This window comes from Coturnix japonica, chromosome 2 (assembly GCF_054131305.1).
Source record: "Coturnix japonica strain WE chromosome 2, WE-NBRP24, whole genome shotgun sequence".
NCBI classification, from domain to species: Eukaryota; Metazoa; Chordata; class Aves; order Galliformes; family Phasianidae; genus Coturnix; species Coturnix japonica.
This window is the reverse complement of record NC_140664.1, coordinates 118,200-139,570: the sequence shown is the minus strand read 5'-3', so window position 1 is coordinate 139,570 and position 21,371 is coordinate 118,200. Positions and strand designations below refer to the sequence as shown.

The following is a 21,371-nucleotide window of genomic DNA, read 5'->3' as shown; positions in this document are numbered from 1 at the left end:
CGGTGGCCAACATTGAGCTCAGTGGGGTCAACTGGACCCATCTGGGGCTCAATGGGGCCAGTGTGGCCAACATTGAGCTCAATGGGGTCAACTGGACCCATCTGGGGCTCAATGGGGCCATTGTGGCCAACATGGAGCTCAGTGGGGTCAACTGGACCCATCTGGGGCTCAATGGGGCCATTGTGGCCAACATTGAGCTCAATGGGGTCAACTGGACCCATCTGGGGCTCAATGGGGCCATTGTGGCCAACATGGAGCTCAGTGGGGTCAACTGGACCCATCTGGGGCTCAATGGGGCCATTGTGGCCAACATTGAGCTCAATGGGGTCAACTGGACCCATCTGGGGCTGAATATGGCCCTGACATGGCCCAGTATGGCCAACATGGCCAACATGTGGTTCATGGTGGCCAATATGGTCAATGTGAATATCATTATGGCCAACATATGGCTTTATAGACCCAATTCATGGCCCATCATGGCCAATATGGTCAATATGAGTCTCATCGTGACCAATATGTGGCTTTATAGACCCAATTCATGGCCCATCATGGCCAATATGGTCAATATGAGTCTCATCGTGACCAATATGTGGCTTTATAGACCCAATTCAAGACCCAACATGGTCAATGTGAGTCTCATCATGACCAATATGTGGCTTTATAGACCCAATTCATGGCCCATCATGGTCAATGTGAGTCTCATCGTGACCAATATGTGGCTTTATAGACCCAATTCATGACCCAACGTGGCCAATATGAGTCTGATCATGGCCAAAATGTGGCTTTATAGACCCAATTCATGACCCAACATGGTCAATGTGAGTCTCATCATGGCTTTATACACCCATTTACGACCCAACGTGGTCAATGTGAGTCTCATCATGACCAATATGTGGCTTTATAGACCCAATTCAAGGCCCAACATGGTCAATGTGAGTCTCATCATGGCCAAAATGTGGCTTTATAGACCCAATTCAAGGCCCAACATGGGGCCCCCAACATAGGGGGGTCTCCTATCCATATAGGGGGTCTCCTATACATATAGGGGGTCTCCTGTATCTATAGTGGGTCTCCTATACATATGTGGGGTCTCCTATACATATAGGGGGTCTCCTGTATCTATAGGGGGTCTCCTATCCATATAGGGGGTCTCCTATCCATATAGGGGGTCTCCTATACATATAGGGTGTCTCCTCTACATATAGTGGGTCTCCTATATATATAGGGGGTCTCCTATACATATGTGGGGTCTCCTATACATATAGGGGGTCTCCTATACATATAGTGGGTCTCCTATACATATAGGGTGTCTCCTCTACATATAGTGGGTCTCCTATATATATAGGGGGTCTCCTATACATATAGTGGGTCTCCTATATATATAGGGGGTCTCCTATACATATAGTGGGGTCTCCTATACATATAGGGGGTCTCCTGTATCTATAGGGGGTCTCCTATACATATAGTGGGTCTCCTATATATATAGGGGGTCTCCTATACATATGTGGGGTCTCCTATACATATAGGGGGTCTCCTGTATCTATAGGGGGTCTTCTATACATATAGTGGGTCTCCTATACATATAGGGGGTCTCCTATACATATAGTGGGTCTCCTATATATATAGGGGGTCTCCTATACATATAGTGGGTCTCCTATACATATAGGGGGTCTCCTATACATATAGTGGGTCTCCTATACATATAGGGGGTCTCCTATACATATGTGGGGTCTCCTATACATATAGGGGGTCTCCTGTATCTATAGGGGGTCTTCTATACATATAGTGGGTCTCCTATACATATAGGGGGTCTCCTATACATATAGTGGGTCTCCTATATATATAGGGGGTCTCCTATACATATAGTGGGTCTCCTATACATATAGGGGGTCTCCTATACATATAGTGGGTCTCCTATACATATAGGGGGTATCCTATACATATAGTGGGTCTCCTATATATATAGGGGGTCTCCTATACATATAGTGGGTCTCCTATATATATAGGGGGTCTCCTATACATATAGTGGGTCTCCTATATATATAGGGTGTCTCCTATACATATAGTGGGTCTCCTATATATATAGGGGGTCTCCTATACATATAGTGGGTCTCCTATATATAGAGGGGGTCTCCTATACATATAGTGGGTCTCCTATACATATAGGGGGTCTCCTGTATCTATAGGGGGTCTCCTATCCATATAGGGCGTCTCCTATCCATATAGGGGGTCTCCTATACATATGTGGGGTCTCCTATACATATAGGGGGTCTCCTATACATATAGTGGGTCTCCTATACATATAGTGGGTCTCCTATATATATAGGGGGTCTCCTATACATATAGGGGGTCTCCTGTATCTATAGTGGGTCTCCTATACATATAGTGGGTCTCCTATATATATAGGGGGTCTCCTATACATATAGTGGGTCTCCTATACATATAGGGGGTCTCCTGTATCTATAGGGGGTCTCCTATACATATAGTGGGTCTCCTATCCATATAGGGGGTCTCCTATACATATAGGGTGTCTCCTCTACATATAGTGGGTCTCCTATATATATAGGGGGTCTCCTATACATATGAGGGGTCTCCTATACATATAGGGGGTCTCCTGTATCTATAGGGGGTCTCCTATACATATAGGGTGTCTCCTCTACATATAGTGGGTCTCCTATATATATAGGGGGTCTCCTATACATATAGTGGGTCTCCTATATATATAGGGGGTCTCCTATACATATGTGGGGTCTCCTATACATATAGGGGGTCTCCTGTATCTATAGGGGGTCTCCTATACATATAGGGGGTCTCCTATACATATAGGGGGTCTCCTGTATCTATAGTGGGTCTCCTATACATATAGTGGGTCTCCTATATATATAGGGGGTCTCCTATACATATAGTGGGTCTCCTATACATATAGTGGGTCTCCTATACATATAGGGGGTCTCCTATACATATAGTGGGTCTCCTATATATATAGGGGGTCTGCTATACATATAGTGGGTCTCCTATATATATAGGGGGTCTCCTATACATATAGTGGGTCTCCTATATATATAGGGGGTCTCCTATACATATAGTGGGTCTCCTATATATATAGGGGGTCTCCTATACATATGTGGGGTCTCCTATACATATAGGGGGTCTCCTGTATCTATAGGGGGTCTCCTATACATATAGTGGGTCTCCTATATATATAGGGGGTCTCCTATACATATAGGGGGTCTCCTGTATCTATAGGGGGTCTCCTATACATATAGGGGGTCTCCTGTATCTATAGTGGGTCTCCTATACATATAGTGGGTCTCCTATGTATATAGGGGGTCTCCTATACATATAGTGGGTCTCCTATACATATAGTGGGTTTCCTATACATATAGGGGGTCTCCTATACATATAGTGGGTCTCCTATATATATGGGGGGTCTCCTATACATATAGTGGGTCTCCTATACATATAGGGGGTCTCCTATACATATAGTGGGTCTCCTATATATATAGGGGGTCTCCTATACATATAGTGGGTCTCCTATACATATAGTGGGTCTCCTATATATATAGGGGGTCTCCTATACATATGTGGGGTCTCCTATACATATAGGGTGTCTCCTATACATATGTGGGGTCTCCTATACATATAGGGGGTCTCCTGTATCTATAGGGGGTCTCCTATACATATAGGGGGTCTCCTATACATATAGGGTGTCTCCTATCCGTATAGTGAGTCTCCTATACATATATGGGGTCTCCTCTACATATAGGGTGTCTCCTATACGCATATTTGGGGTCTTTTGGGCTGTTTTTAGGCAGAAATCGAGCTTCCTGCCCAGTTACATCATCGACGTGCGGGAGCTGGACGAGAAGCTGCTGAACATCATCGACCTGCAGTTCCTCTATGGGTACTACGAGCCCACCCTGCTCATCCTGTTCGAGCCCAACCAGACCTGGCCGGGGTAAGGGGACGTATAGGGCACGTGGGTGGGGGGTGATGGGGGTGGTAATGGGGGGGTGATAGTGATAAGGGAGGTGATGGGTGTGACAGAGATAAGGGGGGTGATGATGGAGAGGTGATGGGGGGGATGTGATGGGGGCTGACAGTGATAAGGTGATGGGGGTGGGGAGGTGATGGGGGGTGACAGTGATAAGGAAGGTGATGGGGAGGGGATGGGGGGGTGATGGGGGGTGGCAATGGGGGTTGACAGTGATAAGGAGGTTGATAGGGGGTGACAAGGGAAGGGATGGGGGGTGGGGAGGGAATGGAGGGGGCAGGGGGGTGATGGGGGGCGGCAATGGGGGGTGACAGTGATAAGGGGGGTGATGGGGGTGGGGAGGTGATGGGGATGGCAATAGGGAGTGACAGTGATAAGGAGATGATGGGGGATGATAGTGATAAGGAGGGTGATGGGGGTGGGGAGGTGATGGGGGTGGACAATGGGGAGTGATAGTGATAAGGGAGGAGGTGGGGGTGGGGGGTGATGGGGGGTGACAGTGATAAGGAGTGTGATGGGGTGGGGAGGTGATGGGGGGTGACAGTGATAAGGAGGGTGATAATAGTGGGGAGGTGATAGGGGTGGGAAGGTGATGGGGGTGGGGAGGTGGTAGAGTTGGGGAGGTGATGGGGGGTGATAGTGATAAGGGGGGTGATGGGGGTGGGGAGGTGATGGGGGGGTGGGGGGTGACAATGGGGGGTGATAGTGATAAGGAAAGTGGTGGTGGGTGGGGAGGTGGTGGGGGGTGACAGTGATAAGGATGGTGATCGGGGTGGGGAAGGGATGGAGGTGGGGAGATGATGGGGGTGACAATGGGGGGTGATAGTGATAAGGGAGGTTGTGGGGGTGGGGAGGTGATGGGGTGGGAATGGGGGGTGACAGTGTTATGGAGGGTGATGGGGATGGGGAGGTGATAGAGGGTGACAGTGATAAGGAAGGTGGTGGGGGTGGGGAGGTGATGGGAGGTGACAGTGATGAGGGTGACGGGGATGGAGAGGTGACAGTGGTGGGGAGGTGCAGGTGACAGGGAGGTGATGGTGGGGAGGTGATGGAGATGGGGAGGTGATGGAGATGGAGATGGTGATGGGGATGGGGATGTGATGGAGGTGGGGAGGTGATGGAGATGGTGATGGGGAGGTGATGGTGGGGAGGTGATGGTGATGGGGAGATGATGGTGATGGGGATGTGATGGAGATGGGGAGGTGATGGAGATGGAGATGGGGATGGGGATGGGGAGGGGATTGGGAGGTGATGGAGATGGTGATGAGGAGGTGATGGAGATGGGGAGGTGATGGTGATGGGGATGTGATGGAGATGGAGAGGTGATGGAGGTGGGGAGGTGATGGTGATGGGGTGGTGATGGAGATTTGATGGGGATGGGGAGGGGATGGGGAGGTGATGGAGATGGGGATGGTGATGGAGGTGGGGAGGTGATGGAGGTGGGGAGGTGATGGAGATGGGGAGGTGATGGGGATGGGGAGGGGATGGAGATGGGGAGGTGATGGAGATGGGGATGGGGAGGTGATGGAGATGGGGATGGAGATGGGGAGGTGATGGAGATGGGGAGGTGATGGAGATGGGGAGGGGATGGAGATGGGGAGGGGATGGAGATGGGGAGGGGATGGAGATGGGGAGGGGATGGGGATGGGGAGGGAATGGAGATGGGGAGGTGATGGGGATGGGGAGGGAATGGAGATGGAGGTGGGGAGGTGATGGAGGTGGGGAGGTGATGGAGCCGCGGTGTGTGTGCAGGCGCGTGGCGGTGCGTCAGGACACGTGCAGCATCGTGGCCATCTCGTTGAACATCATGCAGAAGGTGCATCCCGTCATCTGGTCCCTCAGCAACCTGCCCTTCGACTGCACGCAGGCACTGGCCGTCCCCAAACCCATCGGTCAGATATGGGGGATATGGGGGGATATGGGGGATATGGGGATATATAGGGTCATTATGGGGGGATATGGGGGGATATAGGGTCATTAAGGGGGAATATGGGGGGATATAGGGGGATATGGGGGTTTATGTGGGGTATGGGGGGATATAGGGGGATATGGTGGGATGTAGGGGGGTATAGGGGGATATGGGGGGGTATGGGAGGATATGGGGATATAGGGGGATATCGGGGGATATAGGGGGTTATTGGGGGGATATGAGGTTATATAGGGTTATTATGGGGGGATATTGGGGGATATAGGGGGATATGGGGGTATATGGGTGGGATATATGGGGATATTGGGGGATATTGGGGGAATATATGGGGATATGGGGGATATGGGGGGGATATGGGGGGGTATAGTGGGATATGGGGTGATATGGGGGGATGTAGGGGGGCATAGGGGGATATGGGGGGGTATGGGGGGACATGGGGGGATATGGGGTTATATAGGGTCATTATGGGGGGAGATGGGGGGAGATGGGGGGATATGGAGGGATATGGGGGGATATAGGGGGATATGTGGGGTATGGGGGGATATAGGGGGATATGGGGGGATGTAGGGGGGTATAGGGGGTTATGTTGGGATATGGGGGGGTATGGGGGGAGATGGGGATATAGGGGGATATTGGGGGATATAGGGGGTTATTGGGGGGATATGAGGTTATATAGGGTTATTATGGGGGGATATTGGGGGATATGGGGGTATATGGGTGGGATATTGGGGGATATTGGGGGAATATATGGGGATATGGGGCGATATGGGGGATATGGGGGGGATATGGGGGGGGTATAGTGGGATATGGGGGGATATAGGGGGAGATGGGGGGATACAGGGGGATATGGGGGGGTATGGGGTGATATAGGGGGATATAGGGGAATATGGGGGGATATAGGGGAATATGGGGGATATGGAGGATATAGGGGAATATGGGGGATATGGAGGATATAGGGGAATATGGGGGATATGGAGGATATAGGGGAATATGGGGGATATGGAGGATATAGGGGAATATGGGGGGATATGCGGGAATACGGGGGGTGGTGGGAGGGGTGACACCATTGGGGTCATTGGGGTTATGGGGGGGATGGGGGTGTTGGTTAAGGTGACACCATTGGGTACATTGGGGTTGGGGGCTGACCCTGCTGTCACCCTGCTGTACCTGTTATACCCTATAGGTGGGGTGGTGATGTCCCATATCCCTGTTATACCCTATATTATCCCTATATCCCCTATGTTATACCCTATAGGTGGGGTGGTGATGTCCCATATCCCTGTTATACCCTATATTATCCCCATATCCCTATTAAATCCTATAGGTGGGGTGGTGATGTCCCATATCCCTGTTATACCCTATATTATCCCCATATCCCTATTAAATCCTATAGGTGGGGTGGTGATGTCCCATATCCCTGTTATACCCTATATTATCCCTATATCCCTATTAAATCCTATAGGTGGGGTGGTGATCTTCGCAGTGAACTCCCTGCTGTACCTGAACCAGAGCGTCCCCCCGTACGGGGTCTCCCTCAACAGCCTGACAGCGGGGACCACCGTGTTCCCACTGAGTCAGTGCATAAAGGGATGGGATGGGGGGGATATGGATGGGGGGGGACAGGGACCAGGGATGGGGATGGGGGGGGGGATAGGGGATGGAGGGGGACATGGATGGGGGGGGGATGGGGGGGGGGATAGGGGATGGAGGGGGACATGGATGGGGGGGGGATGGGGGGGGGGATAGGGGATGGAGGGGGACATGGATGGGGGGGGGATGGGGGGGGGATAGGGGATGGAGGGGGACATGGATGGGGTGGGGATGGAGCCAGGGGGGACAGAGATGGGGGGGGACAGAGGGTGGGGGGGTGGCACGGATGGGGGGGGGGGACAGAGGTTGGGGGGGGATGGGATGGAGGGGGACAGGGGATGGGGGTTGGCAATGATGGGGGGGCAAGTATGGGGTGGAAGAGGATGGAGGGTGACGTGGATGGGGGGGGACAGGAATGGGGGGGGGGACAGAGGGTGGGGGGGACATGGATGGGAGGGGACAGGGGATGGGGGGGACATGGATGGGAGGGGACAGGGGATGGAGGGGGACATGGATGGGGGGGGGATGGAGCCAGGGGGGACAGGGATGGGGGGTGGCATGGATGGGGGGGGGGGAAGAGGATGGATGGGGGGGGGACAACAATAAGGGGGGTGGCATGGATGGGGGGGAACAGGAATGGGGGGGGACAGAGGGTGGGAGGGGACAGAGCCATGGGGGGACAGGGATAAGGGGGACAGAGAATAGGGGGGGGATGGATGGGAGGGAGACAGGAATAGGGGGGGACAGAGGAAGGGGGGGGACAGAAATGGAGGTGACATGGATGGGGGGGGGACAGAGCCAGGGGGAGATGTGGATGGGGGGGGACAGAGGATGGGGTGGGCAAGTATAGGGGGGGGGACAGAGGGTTGGGGGGGACAGGAATCAGGGATGGGGGGGGCAAGTATAGGGGGGGGTGGGGGGGGAACAGGAATGGGGGGGACAGGGATGGGGGGAGACAGGGTGGGGGGGGAGGGACAGGGGTGGAGGGTGGCATGGATGGGGGGGGACAGGAATGGGGGGGACAGAGGATAGGGGGGGACAGGAATGGGGGGGTTGTGGATGGGGGGGAACATGATTGGGGGGGGGAGGGGACAGGAATGGGGGGGGCAGAGGATGGGCTGGCATGGATGGGGGGTGAGGGGTGGCATGAATGGGGGGGACAGGGATGGGAGTGGGGACAGGATGGGGGTTGGCATGGATGGGGGGGTTGAATGGTTGGGGGGGGATAGGAATGGGGAGTGGAGTGGATGGGGGGGGACATAGGAATAGGGGGGGGCAGCCATGGGGTGACATGGATGGGGGGCGACAGGGATGGGGGGGGGACAGAGGGTGGGGGGGGGACATGGATGGGGGGACAGGAATAGGGGGGACAGGGATGGAGGAGGACACAGACGGGGGGTGACATGGATGGGAGGTGGCATGGATGGGGGGGGGGCAGGAATAGGGGAGGACAGGATGGGGGGTGGCATTGATGGGGGGGGACAGAGGATGGTGGTGACATGGATGGGGAGGGGGACAGGAATGGGGGGAGACAGGATGGGGGGGGCAAGTATAGGAGGGGGATGGGGGGTTGGGGGGGGACAAGGATGGGGGGGTACAGAGGGTGGGGGGACAGAGGGTGGGGGGGACAGGGATGGGGGGGACAGAGGGCTGGGGGGGGGACAGGGGATGGGGGTGGCATGGATGGGGGGGGACAGGGATTGAGGGGTTGAATGGTTGGGGGGGGGGACAGGAATAGGTGGGACAGGGATGGGGGGTGATGTGGATGGGGGGGTTGAATGGTTGGGGGGGGACAGGAATGGGGGGTGGTGTGGATGGGGGGGACATAGGAATAGGGGGGGGCAGCCATGGGGTGACATGGATGGGGGGCGACAGGGATGGGGAGGGGACAGAGGGTGGGGGGGGGACATGGATGGGGGGACAGGAATGGGGGGGACATGGATGGGGAGCTGGGGGTGGGGATGGGAATGGGGGGGGGCAGAGGATGGGAGGTGGAATGGATGGGGGGAACATGAAAGGGGAGGGTCATACACGGCCATAGGGTGATATAGCCATAGGGTGATATAGCCATAGGGTGATATGGCCATAGGGTGATATAGCCATAGGGTGACATGGCTATAGGGTGACATGGCTATAGGGTGATATAGCCATAGGGTGATATGGCCATAGGGTGATATGGCCATAGGGTGATATAGCCATAGGGTGATATAGCCATAGGGTGATATAGCCATAGGGTGATATAGCCATAGGGTGATATGGCCATAGGGTGATATGGCCATAGGGTGACATGGCTATAGGGTGATATGGCCATAGGGTGACATGGCTATAGGGTGACATGGCCATAGGGTGACATGGCTATAGGGTGATATAGCCATAGGGTGATATAGCCATAGGGTGATATAGCCATAGGGTGATATGGCCATAGGGTGATATGGCCATAGGGTGACATGGCCATAGGGTGATATAGCCATAGGGTGATATGGCCATATGGTGACATGGCTATAGGGTGACATGGCCATAGGGTGATATGGCCATAGGGTGACATGGCCATAGGGTGATATAGCCATAGGGTGACATGGCTATAGGGTGACACGGCCATAGGGTGATATAGCCATAGGGTGATATAGCCATAGGGTGACATGGCCATAGGGTGATATAGCCATAGGGTGATATAGCCATAGGGTGATATAGCCATAGGGTGATATGGCCATAGGGTGATATAGCCATAGGGTGATATAGCCATAGGGTGACATGGCTATAGGGTGATATGGCCATAGGGTGACATGGCTATAGGGTGATATGGCCATAGGGTGACATGGCCATAGGGTGATATAGCCATAGGGTGATATAGCCATAGGGTGACACAGCCATAGGGTGATATGGCCATAGGGTGATATAGCCATAGGGTGACATGGCTATAGGGTGATATAGCCATAGGGTGACATGGCCATAGGGTGATATAGCCATAGGGTGACATGGCCATAGGGTGACATGGCCATAGGGTGACATGGCCATAGGGTGACATGGCTATAGGGTGATATGGCCATAGGGTGATATAGCCATAGGGTGATATGGCCATAGGGTGACATGGCTATAGGGTGACATGGCCATAGGGTGATATAGCCATAGGGTGACATGGCCATAGGGTGACATAGCCATAGGGTGATATAGCCATAGGGTGACATGGCTATAGGGTGATATAGCCATAGGGTGACATGGCTATAGGGTGATATAGCCATAGGGTGACATGGCTATAGGGTGACATGGCCATAGGGTGACACGGCCATAGGGTGATATAGCCATAGGGTGACATGGCTATAGGGTGATATGGCCATAGGGTGATATAGCCATAGGGTGATATGGCCATAGGGTGATATGGCTATAGGGTGACATGGCCATAGGGTGACATGGCTATAGGGTGATATAGCCATAGGGTGACTTGGCTATAGGGTGACATGGCCATAGGGTGACATGGCCATAGGGTGACACATCTATAGGGTGACACGGCCATAGGGTGACACATCTATAGGGTGCCATGGCTGTGTATGTTCTATAGGGCTGCAGGACGGGGTCCGTCTGACGCTGGACTGTGCTCAGGCCGCCTTCATCTCCTACGACAAGATGGTCATATCCCTGAAGGGGGGAGAGATGTGAGTGCGGGATGGACCCCACTGACACCCCATTGACTGCACCCCATTGACTGCACCCCATTGACTGCACCCCATTGACTACACCCCATTGACTACACCCCATTGACTACACCCCATTACCACCATGATCCCATTACCACCACCCCATTACCACCATCCCCTTACCACCATGATCCCATTACCACCATGATCCCATTACCATCATCCCATTACCACCATGATCCCCTTACCACCATGATCCCATTACCACCATGATCCCATTACCATCATCCCATTACCACCATGATCCCATTACCACCATGATCCCATTACCATGATCCCATTACCACCATGATCCCATTACCACCATGATCCCATTACCACCATGATCCCATTACCACCATCCCATTACCACCATGATCCCATTACCACCATGATCCCATTACCACCAGGATCCCATTACCACCATGATCCCATTACCACCATGATCCCATTACCATGACCCCATTACCACCATCCCATTACCACCATGATCCCATTACCATGATCCCATTACAACCATGATCCCATTACCACCATGATCCCATTACCACCATGATCCCATTACAACCATGATCCCATTACCACCATGATCCCATTACCACGACCCCATTACCACCATCCCATTACCACCATGATCCCATTACAACCATGATCCCATTACCACCATGATCCCATTACCACCATGATCCCATTACCACCATGATCCCATTACCATGACCCCATTACCACCATGACCCCATTACCACCAGGATCCCATTACCACCATGATCCCATTACCACCAGGATCCCATTACCACCATGATCCCATTACCACCATGATCCCATTACAACCATGATCCCATTACAACCATGATCCCATTACCACCATGGTCCCATTACCACCATGATCCCATTACCACCATCCCATTACCACCACCCCACTGACACCACTCTATTGCCATCACCCCATTGTCCCCATCCCATTGTCCCCCATTGTTCCCCCATTGTTCCCCAATGCCCCCATTGTCCCATTGTCCCCATTGTCCCCATCATCCCCCATTGTCCCCATTGTCCCATTCTCCCATTCTCCTATTGTCCCATTGGCCCGTTGTCCCCCATTGTCCCCATTGTCCCCATTGTCCCATTGTCCCCATTATCCCATTGTCCCCATCATCCCCCATTGTCCCCATTGTCCCCATTGTCCCATTGTCCCATTGTCCCCATTATCCCATTGTCCCCATTGTCTCATTGTCCCCCATTATGCCACATTGTCCCTTTATCCCATTATCCCATTGTCCCATTGTCCCCATTGACCCCCATTGTGCCCATTATCCCATTGTCCCATTGTCCCCATTGTGCCCATTATCCCATTATCCCATTGTCCCATTGTCCCCATTGACCCCCATTGTGCCCATTATCCCATTATCCCATTATCCCATTGTCCCATTGTCCCATTGACCCCCATTGTGCCCATTATCCCATTATCCCATTGTCCCATTGACCCCCATTGTGCCCATTATCCCATTATCCCATTGTCCCATTGTCCCCATTGACCCCCATTGTGCCCATTATCCCATTATCCCATTGTCCCCATTATCCCATTCTCCCATTCTCCCATTTTCCCATTATCCCATTGTCTCATTGTCCCCCATTGTCCCATCATCCCCCATTGTCCCACTGTCCCCCATTGTCCATTATCCCATTGTCCCATTACCACATTGTCCCATTGTCCCATTGTCCCCCATTGTCCCATTGTCCCCCATTGTCCTTATTGTCCCATTGTCCCCAATGTCCCCATTGTCCCCCATTGTCCCATTGTCCCCCATTGTCCCCATTATCCCATTGTCCCCCATTGTCCTTATTGTCCCATTATCCCCCATTGTCCCCCATTGTCCCCATTGTCCCATTGTCCTCCATTGTCCCCATTGTCCCCACTGTCCCATTGTCCCCCATTGTCCCCATTGTCCCATTGTCCCATTGTCCCCATTCTCCTATTCTCCCATTATCCCATTGTCCCCATTGTCCCATTATCCCCCATTGTCCCAATGTCCTCATTGTCCCATTGTCCCCATTGTCCCCACTGTCCCATTGTCCCCCATTGTCCCCATTGTCCCCATTGTCCCATTGTCCCCATTGTCCCATTATCCCCCATTGTTCCCCATTGTCCCCATTATCTTCCATTGTCCCATTGTCCCATTATCCCCCATTGTCCCCCATTGTCCCCATTATCTTCCATTGTCCCATTGTCCCATTATCCCCCATTGTCCCCCATTGTCCCCACTGTCCCATTGTCCCCCATTGTCCCCATTGTCCCCATTGTCCCATTGTCCCCATTGTCCCATTATCCCCCATTGTTCCCCATTGTCCCCATTATCTTCCATTGTCCCATTGTCCCATTATCCCCCATTGTCCCATTGTCCCCATTGTCCCTAATATCCCCATTGTCGCATTGTCCCCATTGTCCCATTGTCCCATTGTCCCCATTGTCCCTAATATCCCCATTGTCCCATTGTCCCCATTGTCCCATTGTCCCCATTGTCCCTAATATCCCCATTGTCCCATTGTCCCCAATATCCCCTTGTCCCCATTGCCCCCATTGTCCCATTTTCCCATTGTCCCCCATTGTCCCATTGTCCCATTATCCCCCATTGTTCCCCATTGTCCCTATTGTCCCAATGTCCCCATTGTCCCATTGTCCTATTGTCCCATTACCCCATTGTCCCATTCTCCCATTGTCCAATTGTCCCCCGCCATTGTCCCCCATTGTCCCATTGTCCCACTGTCCCATTGTCCCATTGTCCCCATTATCCCATTATCCCATTATCCCATTGTCCCATTGTCCCCATTATTCCATTATCCCATTATCCCATTGTCCCCATTATCCCCATTATCCCATTATCCCATTGTCCCATTATCCCATTATCCCCCATTGTCCCATTATCCCATTGTCCCATTATCCCATTATCCCCCATTGTTCCATTATCCTATTGTCGCATTATCCCCCATTATCCCCCATTATCCCCCATTATCCCATTATCCCATTATCCCATTATCCCCCATTATTGTCCCTCAGTTACGTGCTGACCCTGATCACGGATGGGATGCGCAGCGTTCGCTCCTTCCACTTCGACAAAGCGGCCGCCAGCGTCCTCACAACATGCGTGAGTCCATCATGGGGTCACGGCCCCATTAACGGCCCCAACCCCATTAACGACCCCATTAACGGCCCCATTAACAGCCCCAACCCCATTAACGGCCCCAATAGGGTCACAACCCCATTAACGGCCCCATTAACGGCCCCAACCCCATTCACGGCCCCAACCCCATTAACGGCCCCATTAATGGCCCCATTAACGGCCCCATTAACGGCCCCAACCCCATTCACGGCCCCAACCCCATTAACGGCCCCATTAACGGCCCCAACCCCATTAACGGCCCCATTAACGGCCCCAACCCCATTAACGGCCCCATTAACGGCCCCAACCCCATTAATGGCCCCAACCCCTTTAATGTCCCCAATAGGGTCCCCATCCCCCTTAATGTCCCCAACCCCATTAATGTCCCCATACCCTTTAATGTCCCCAATAGGGTCCCCCTCCCCCTTAATGTCCCCATCCCATTAATGTCCCCATTAATGTCCCCATCCCCCTTAATGTCCCCATCCCTTTAATGTCCCCATCCCCTTAATGTCCCCGTCCCATTAATGTCCCCATTGATGTCCCCATTGATGTCCCCATTGATGTCCCCATTGATGTCCCCATTAATGTCCCCATTAATGTCCCCATCCCCATTAATGTCCCCATTAATGTCCCCATCCCATTAATGTCCCCCATTGATGTCCCCATTGATGTCCCCATTGATGTCCCCATTGATGTCCCCATTCATGTCCCCATTAATGTCCCCATCTCCATTAATGTCCCCATTAATGTCCCCATCCCATTAATGTCCCCATTAATGTCCCCGTCCCATTAATGTCCCCATTGATGTCCCCATTGATGTCCCAATTGATGTCCCAATTGATGTCCCCATTAATGACCCCATTGATGTCCCCATTGATGTCCCCATTCATGTCCCCATTAATGTCCCCATCCCCATTAATGTCCCCATTAATGTCCCCATCCCATTAATGTCCCCATTAATGTCCCTGTCCCATTAAAGTCCCCATTGATGTCCCCATTGATGTCCCCATTGATGTCCCCATTAATGTCCCCATTAATGTCCCCATCCCCATTAATGTCCCCATTAATGTCCCCATCCCCATTAATGTCCCCATTAATATCCCCATCCCCATTAATGTCCCCATTAATGTCCCCATTAATGTCCCCGTCCCATTAATGTCCCCATTGATGTCCCCATTGATGTCCCCATTGATGTCCCCATTAATGTCCCCATCCCATTAATGTCCCCATTAATGTCCCCGTCCCATTAATGTCCCCATTGATGACCCCATTAATGTCCCCATTCATGTCCCCATTGATGTCCCCATTGATGTCCCCATTGATGTCCCCATTAATGTCCCCATTGATGTCCCCATTGATGTCCCCATTAATGTCCCCATTAATGTCCCCATCCCATTAATGTCCCCATTAATGTCCCCGTCCCATTAATGTCCCCATTAATGTCCCCATTGATGACCCCATTAATGTCCCCATTCATGTCCCCATTGATGTCCCCATTAATGTCCCCATTGATGTTCCCATTGATGTCCCCATTAATGTCCCCATTGATGTTCCCATTGATGTCCCCATTGATGTCCCCATTAATGTCCCCATTGATGTTCCCATTGATGTCCCCATTGATGTCCCCATTAATGTCCCATCCCATTGATGACCCCATTAATGACCCCATTAATGACCCCATTGATGTCCCCATTGATGTCCCCATTGATGACCCCATTAATGACCCCATTAATGACCCCATTGATGTCCCCATTAATGTCCCCATTAATGACCCCATTGATGTCCCCATTGATGACCCCATTAATGACCCCATTAATGACCCCATTGATGTCCCCATTGATGACCCCATTAATGACCCCATTAATGCCCCCATTAACGACCCCATTAACATCCCCTATAGATGGTGACCCTGGAGCCTGGTTTCCTGTTCCTCGGTTCCCGTCTGGGCAATTCGCTGCTGCTCAAATACACCGAGAAGCTGCAGGATGCGCCACCGGGGGGCGCTAAGGAGCCCGACAAACAGGTGGGGGCTATGGGGGGCAATGGGGGGCAATGGAAGTTAATGGTGTCAATGGGGGCAATGGGGGTTATTGTGGGGTCAGTGGGGGTCATTGTTGGTCAGTGGGGGGTCACTGGGAGTCATTGTGGGACAATGGGGGGCAATGGGGTTGAATGTAGGTCAATGGAGCTCAATGGTAGTCAATGGGGGGCGATGGGGGTGAATGCAGGTCAATGGGGGTCAATGGTGGTCACTGCGGGTCAATAGGGGGCATTGGGGGGCAATGGGGGTCACTGTGGGTCAGTGGGGGTCAATGGGGGTCAATGGGAGTCAATGGGGGTCACTGTGGGTCAGTGGGGGTCAATGGGAGTCAATGGGGGGCAGTGGGGGTGAATGCAGGTCAGTGGGGGTCAATGGGAGTCATTGGGGGTCACTGTGGGTCAGTGGGGGTCAATGGGGGTCAATGGGAGTCATTGGGGGTCACTGTGGGTCAGAGGGGGTCAATGGGAGTCAATGGGGGGCAGTGGGTGTGAATGCAGGTCAGTGGGGGTCAATGGGAGTCATTGGGGGTCACTGTGGGTCAGTGGGGGTCAATGGGGGTCAATGGGAGTCAATGGGGGTCACTGTGGGTCAGAGGGGGTCAATGGGAGTCAATGGGGGGCAGTGGGGGTGAATGCAGGTCAGTGGGGGTCAATGGGAGTCATTGGGGGTCACTGTGGGTCAGTGGGGGTCAATGGGGGTCAATGGGAGTCATTGGGGGTCACTGTGGGTCAGTGGGGGTCAATGGGGGTCAATGGGAGTCATTGGGGGTCACTGTGCGTCAGTGGGGGTCAATGGGAGTCAATGGGGGGCAATGGGGGTGAATGCAGGTCAATGGGGGTCAATGGGAGTCATTGGGGGTCAGTGTGGGTCAATGGGAGTCAATGGGGGGCAATGGGGGTGAATGCAGGTCAGTGGGGGTCAGTGGGAGTCAGTGGAGGTCAGTGGGAGTCAATGGGGGGCAGTGGTGGGCAATGGGGGTCACTGGGAGTCAATGGGGGGCAATGGGAGTTAATGGGGTCAATGGGGGTCAATGGGAGTCAATGGGGGTCAATGGGAGTCTCTGCGGGTCAATGGGGGGCAATGGGGGTGAATGGGGGTCAGTAGGAGTCAATGGGGGGTCAGTGGGGTCACTGCAGGTCTATGGGGGTCAATGGGAGTCAATGGGGGTCACTGTGCGTCAATGGGGGTCACAGAGGGGTCTCTGGGGGTCAGTGGGGGTCAATAGGGAACAATGGGAAGTCAATGGGGGGGTCACTGCGGGTTAATGGGGGTCAATGGGATGTCAATGGGGGTCAATGGGAAGTCAATGGGGGTCAGTAGGGGTCAATGGGGCGGCAATGGGGGTCACTGTGGGTCAATGGGGGGCAATGGAGGTCAATGGGTGTCAATGGGGGTCAGTGGGGGTCACTGTGGATCAGTGGGGGTCAATGGGAGTCAATGGGGGGCAATGGGGCTCAATGGGGTATCAATGGGAATCAGTGGGGGTCACTGCGGGTCACTGTCGGTCAATGGGGGTCAGTGGGGGTCACTGCTGTCCCCACGTCCCCATTCATTTGCCACCCAACCCCCCCACAGGAGGAGCCCCCAGCAAAGAAGAAGCGATCGGAGTCAGCGGGAACGTGGGCAGGTGGGGGATAATGGGGACAATGGGGACAATGGGGACAATGGGGTCAGTGGGGTCAGTGGGGACAATGGGGGCAATGGGGACATGGGGACAATGGGGACAATGGGGACAATGGGGACATGGGGACATGGGGTCAGTGGGGACAATGGGGACAATGGGGACATGGGGACAATGGGGACAATGAGGACAATGGGGACATGGGGACAATGGGGTCAATGGGGACATGGGGACATGGGGACAATGGGGTCAATGGGGACATGGGGACAATGGGGTCAATGGGGACAATGGGGACATGGGGAAAATGAGGACAATGGGGACAATGGGGACATGGGGACAATGGGGACAATGGGGGGACAATGGGGACATGGGGTCAATGGGGACAATGGGGACATGGGGACAATGGGGTCAGTGGGGACAATGGGGACAATGGGGACATGAGGACAATGGGGACAATGGGGACAGTGGGGACATGGGGACAATGGGGACAATGGGGACATTGGGGGGGGTGACAATACAGTGTCACTGTGGGGTGTTATGGGGGGTGACAATACAGTGTCCCTATGGGGGGTGTTATGGGGGGTGACAGTGGTGGGGGGGGAGGTGACGCAGTGTGTGGGGTGGAGGTGACGCAGCCCCCCCCCCCCCTTTAGGTGTGAAGTCGTCGGCTCAGGACGAGGTGGACGAGATCGAGGTGTACGGCAGCGAGGCTCAATCAGGAACACAGCTGGCAACGTACTCCTTCGAGGTAATGACCCCATATGGACATAGACCCTATAGGGACATATACCCTATATGGACACATCCCATACATGGACACATCCCTATATGGACACATCCCCTATATGGACACATCCCCTATATGGACACATCCCCTATATGGACACATCCCATACATGGACACATCCCTATATGGACACATCCCCTATATGGACACATCCCCTATATGGACACATCCCATACATGGACACATCCCATACATGGACACATCCCCTATATGGACACATCCCATATATGGACACATACCCTATATGGCCCCATCCATGGCCCCACATTGTCCCCCCCCATCCCCTTCCCCTCCCTGTCCCTCCCCCTACCCATCCCCATCCCCTACCTGTCTCTGTCCCTTCCCTGTCCCCATCCCCTCCCTGTCCCCCCCATCCCTGTCCCCATCCCATCCCTGTCCCATCCCATCCCTGTCCCCATCCCTGTCCCATCCCATTAATGTCCCCATCCCATCCCTGTCCCATCCCATTAATGTCCCCATCCCATCCCTGTCCCATCCCCATACCTGTCCCCATCCCATCCCTGTCCCCATCCCATCCCTGTCCCATCCCATCCCTGTCCCCATCCCTGTCCCATCCCATTAATGTCCCCATCCCATACCTGTCCCCATCCCATCCCTGTCCCATCCCATCCCTGTCCCATCCCATCCCTGTCCCATCCCCATACCTGTCCCCATCCCATCCCTGTCCCCATCCCATCCCTGTCCCATCCCATCCCTGTCCCCATCCCTGTCCCATCCCATTAATGTCCCCATCCCATACCTGTCCCCATCCCATCCCTGTCCCATCCCCATCCCTGTCCCATCCCCATCCCTGTCCCCATCCCATCCCTGTCCCCATCCCCATCCCTGTCCCATCCCATCCCTGTCCCATCCCATCCCTGTCCCATCCCCATCCCTGTCCCATCCCCATCCCTGTTCCCATCCCATCCCTGTCCCCATCCCATCCCTGTCCCATCCCATCCCTGTCCCATCCCCATCCCTGTCCCATCCCATCCCTGTCCCCATCCCATCCCTGTTCCCATCCCATCCCTGTCCCATCCCCATCCCTGTTCCCATCCCATCCCTGTTCCCATCCCATCCCTGTTCCCATCCCATCCCTGTCCCCATCCCATCCCTGTCCCCATCCCATCCCTGTCCCCATCCCCATCCCTGTTCCCATCCCTCCTCATCCTCTCCCTGTCCCCTCCCTGTCACCATCCCCTCCCTGTCCCCTCATTGTCCCCTCCCTGTCCCCTTCCATTCTCTGTCCACTCCCTGTGCCTCTCCCCCCCTCCCCATCCCCTCCCTGTCCTTGTCCCCTCCCCATCCCCTCCCTGTCCCCTCCCTGTCCCCATCCCCTCCCTGTCCTTGTCCCCTCCCCATCCCTTCCCTGTCCCCTCCCTGTACCCATCCCCATCCCTGACCCTTCCCCATCCCCTTCCTGTCCCTACATGATCCCCTCCCCATCCCCACCCTGTCCCATCCCCATCCCCCCCCCATCCCCACCCCTATTACCGTGACCCTATATCCCCCCATCCCCACCCCTATTACAGTGACCCTATATCTCCCCATCCCCACCCCTATTACAGTGACCCTATATCTCCCCATCCCCACCCCTATTACAGTGACCCTATATCTATCTCCCCATCCCCACCCCTATTACAGTGACCCTATATCTCCCCATCCCCACCCCTATTACCGTGACCCTATATCCCCCCATCCCCACCCCTATTACAGTGACCCTATATCCCCCCATCCCCACCCCTATTACCGTGACCCTATATCTATCTCCCCATCCCCACCCCTATTACCGTGACCCTATATCCCCCCATCCCCACCCCTATTACAGTGACCCTATATCTATCTCCCCATCCCCACCCCTATTACCGTGACCCTATATCTATCTCCCCATCCCCACCGCTATTACAGTGACCCTATATCTCCCCATCCCCACCCCTATTACAGTGCCCCTATATCCCATCCCCACCCCTATTACAGTGACCCTATATCTCCCCATCCCCACCCCTATTACAGTGACCCTATATCCCCCCATCCCCACCCCTATTACAGTGACCCTATATCTCCCCATCCCCACCCCTATTACAGTGACCCTATATCCCCCCATCCCCACCCCTATTACCGTGACCCTATATCCCCCCATCCCCACCCCTATTACCGTGACCCTATATCTCCCCATCCCCACCCCTATTACAGTGACCCTATATCTCCCCATCCCCACCCCTATTACAGTGACCCTATATCCCCCCATCCCCACCCCTATTACAGTGAGTGACCCTATATCCCCCCATCCCCACCCCTATTACAGTGAGTGACCCTATATCCCCCCATCCCCACCCCTATTACAGTGACCCTATATCCCCCCATCCCCACCCCTATTACAGTGACCCTATATCCCCCCATCCCCACCCCTATTACAGTGACCCTATATCCCCCCATCCCCACCCCTATTACAGTGACCCTATATCTCCCCATCCCCACCCCTATTACAGTGCCCCTATATCCCATCCCCACCCCTATTACAGTGACCCTATATCTCCCCATCCCCACCCCTATTACAGTGACCCTATATCCCCCCATCCCCA

The 21,371-nt window shown here is 53.9% G+C and overlaps 1 protein-coding gene across 7 annotated transcripts in view; it reads left to right on the top strand.

Moving 5' to 3' along the window:
• Positions 1 to 21,371, top strand: part of CPSF1 (cleavage and polyadenylation specific factor 1) — a 147,247-nt gene that overhangs the window by 12,467 nt on the left and 113,409 nt on the right. For all 7 annotated transcript variants that reach the window (XM_085536825.1, XM_085536826.1, XM_085536830.1 and 4 more), the window contains exons 7-14: positions 3,812 to 3,958; positions 5,747 to 5,886; positions 7,384 to 7,494; positions 11,068 to 11,161; positions 14,235 to 14,322; positions 16,241 to 16,363; positions 17,957 to 18,008; positions 18,656 to 18,750. In XM_085536825.1, the coding sequence (XP_085392951.1) occupies positions 3,812 to 3,958; positions 5,747 to 5,886; positions 7,384 to 7,494; positions 11,068 to 11,161; positions 14,235 to 14,322; positions 16,241 to 16,363; positions 17,957 to 18,008; positions 18,656 to 18,750 (850 nt within the window). The remainder of the gene's footprint in view (positions 1 to 3,811; positions 3,959 to 5,746; positions 5,887 to 7,383; positions 7,495 to 11,067; positions 11,162 to 14,234; positions 14,323 to 16,240; positions 16,364 to 17,956; positions 18,009 to 18,655; positions 18,751 to 21,371) is intronic.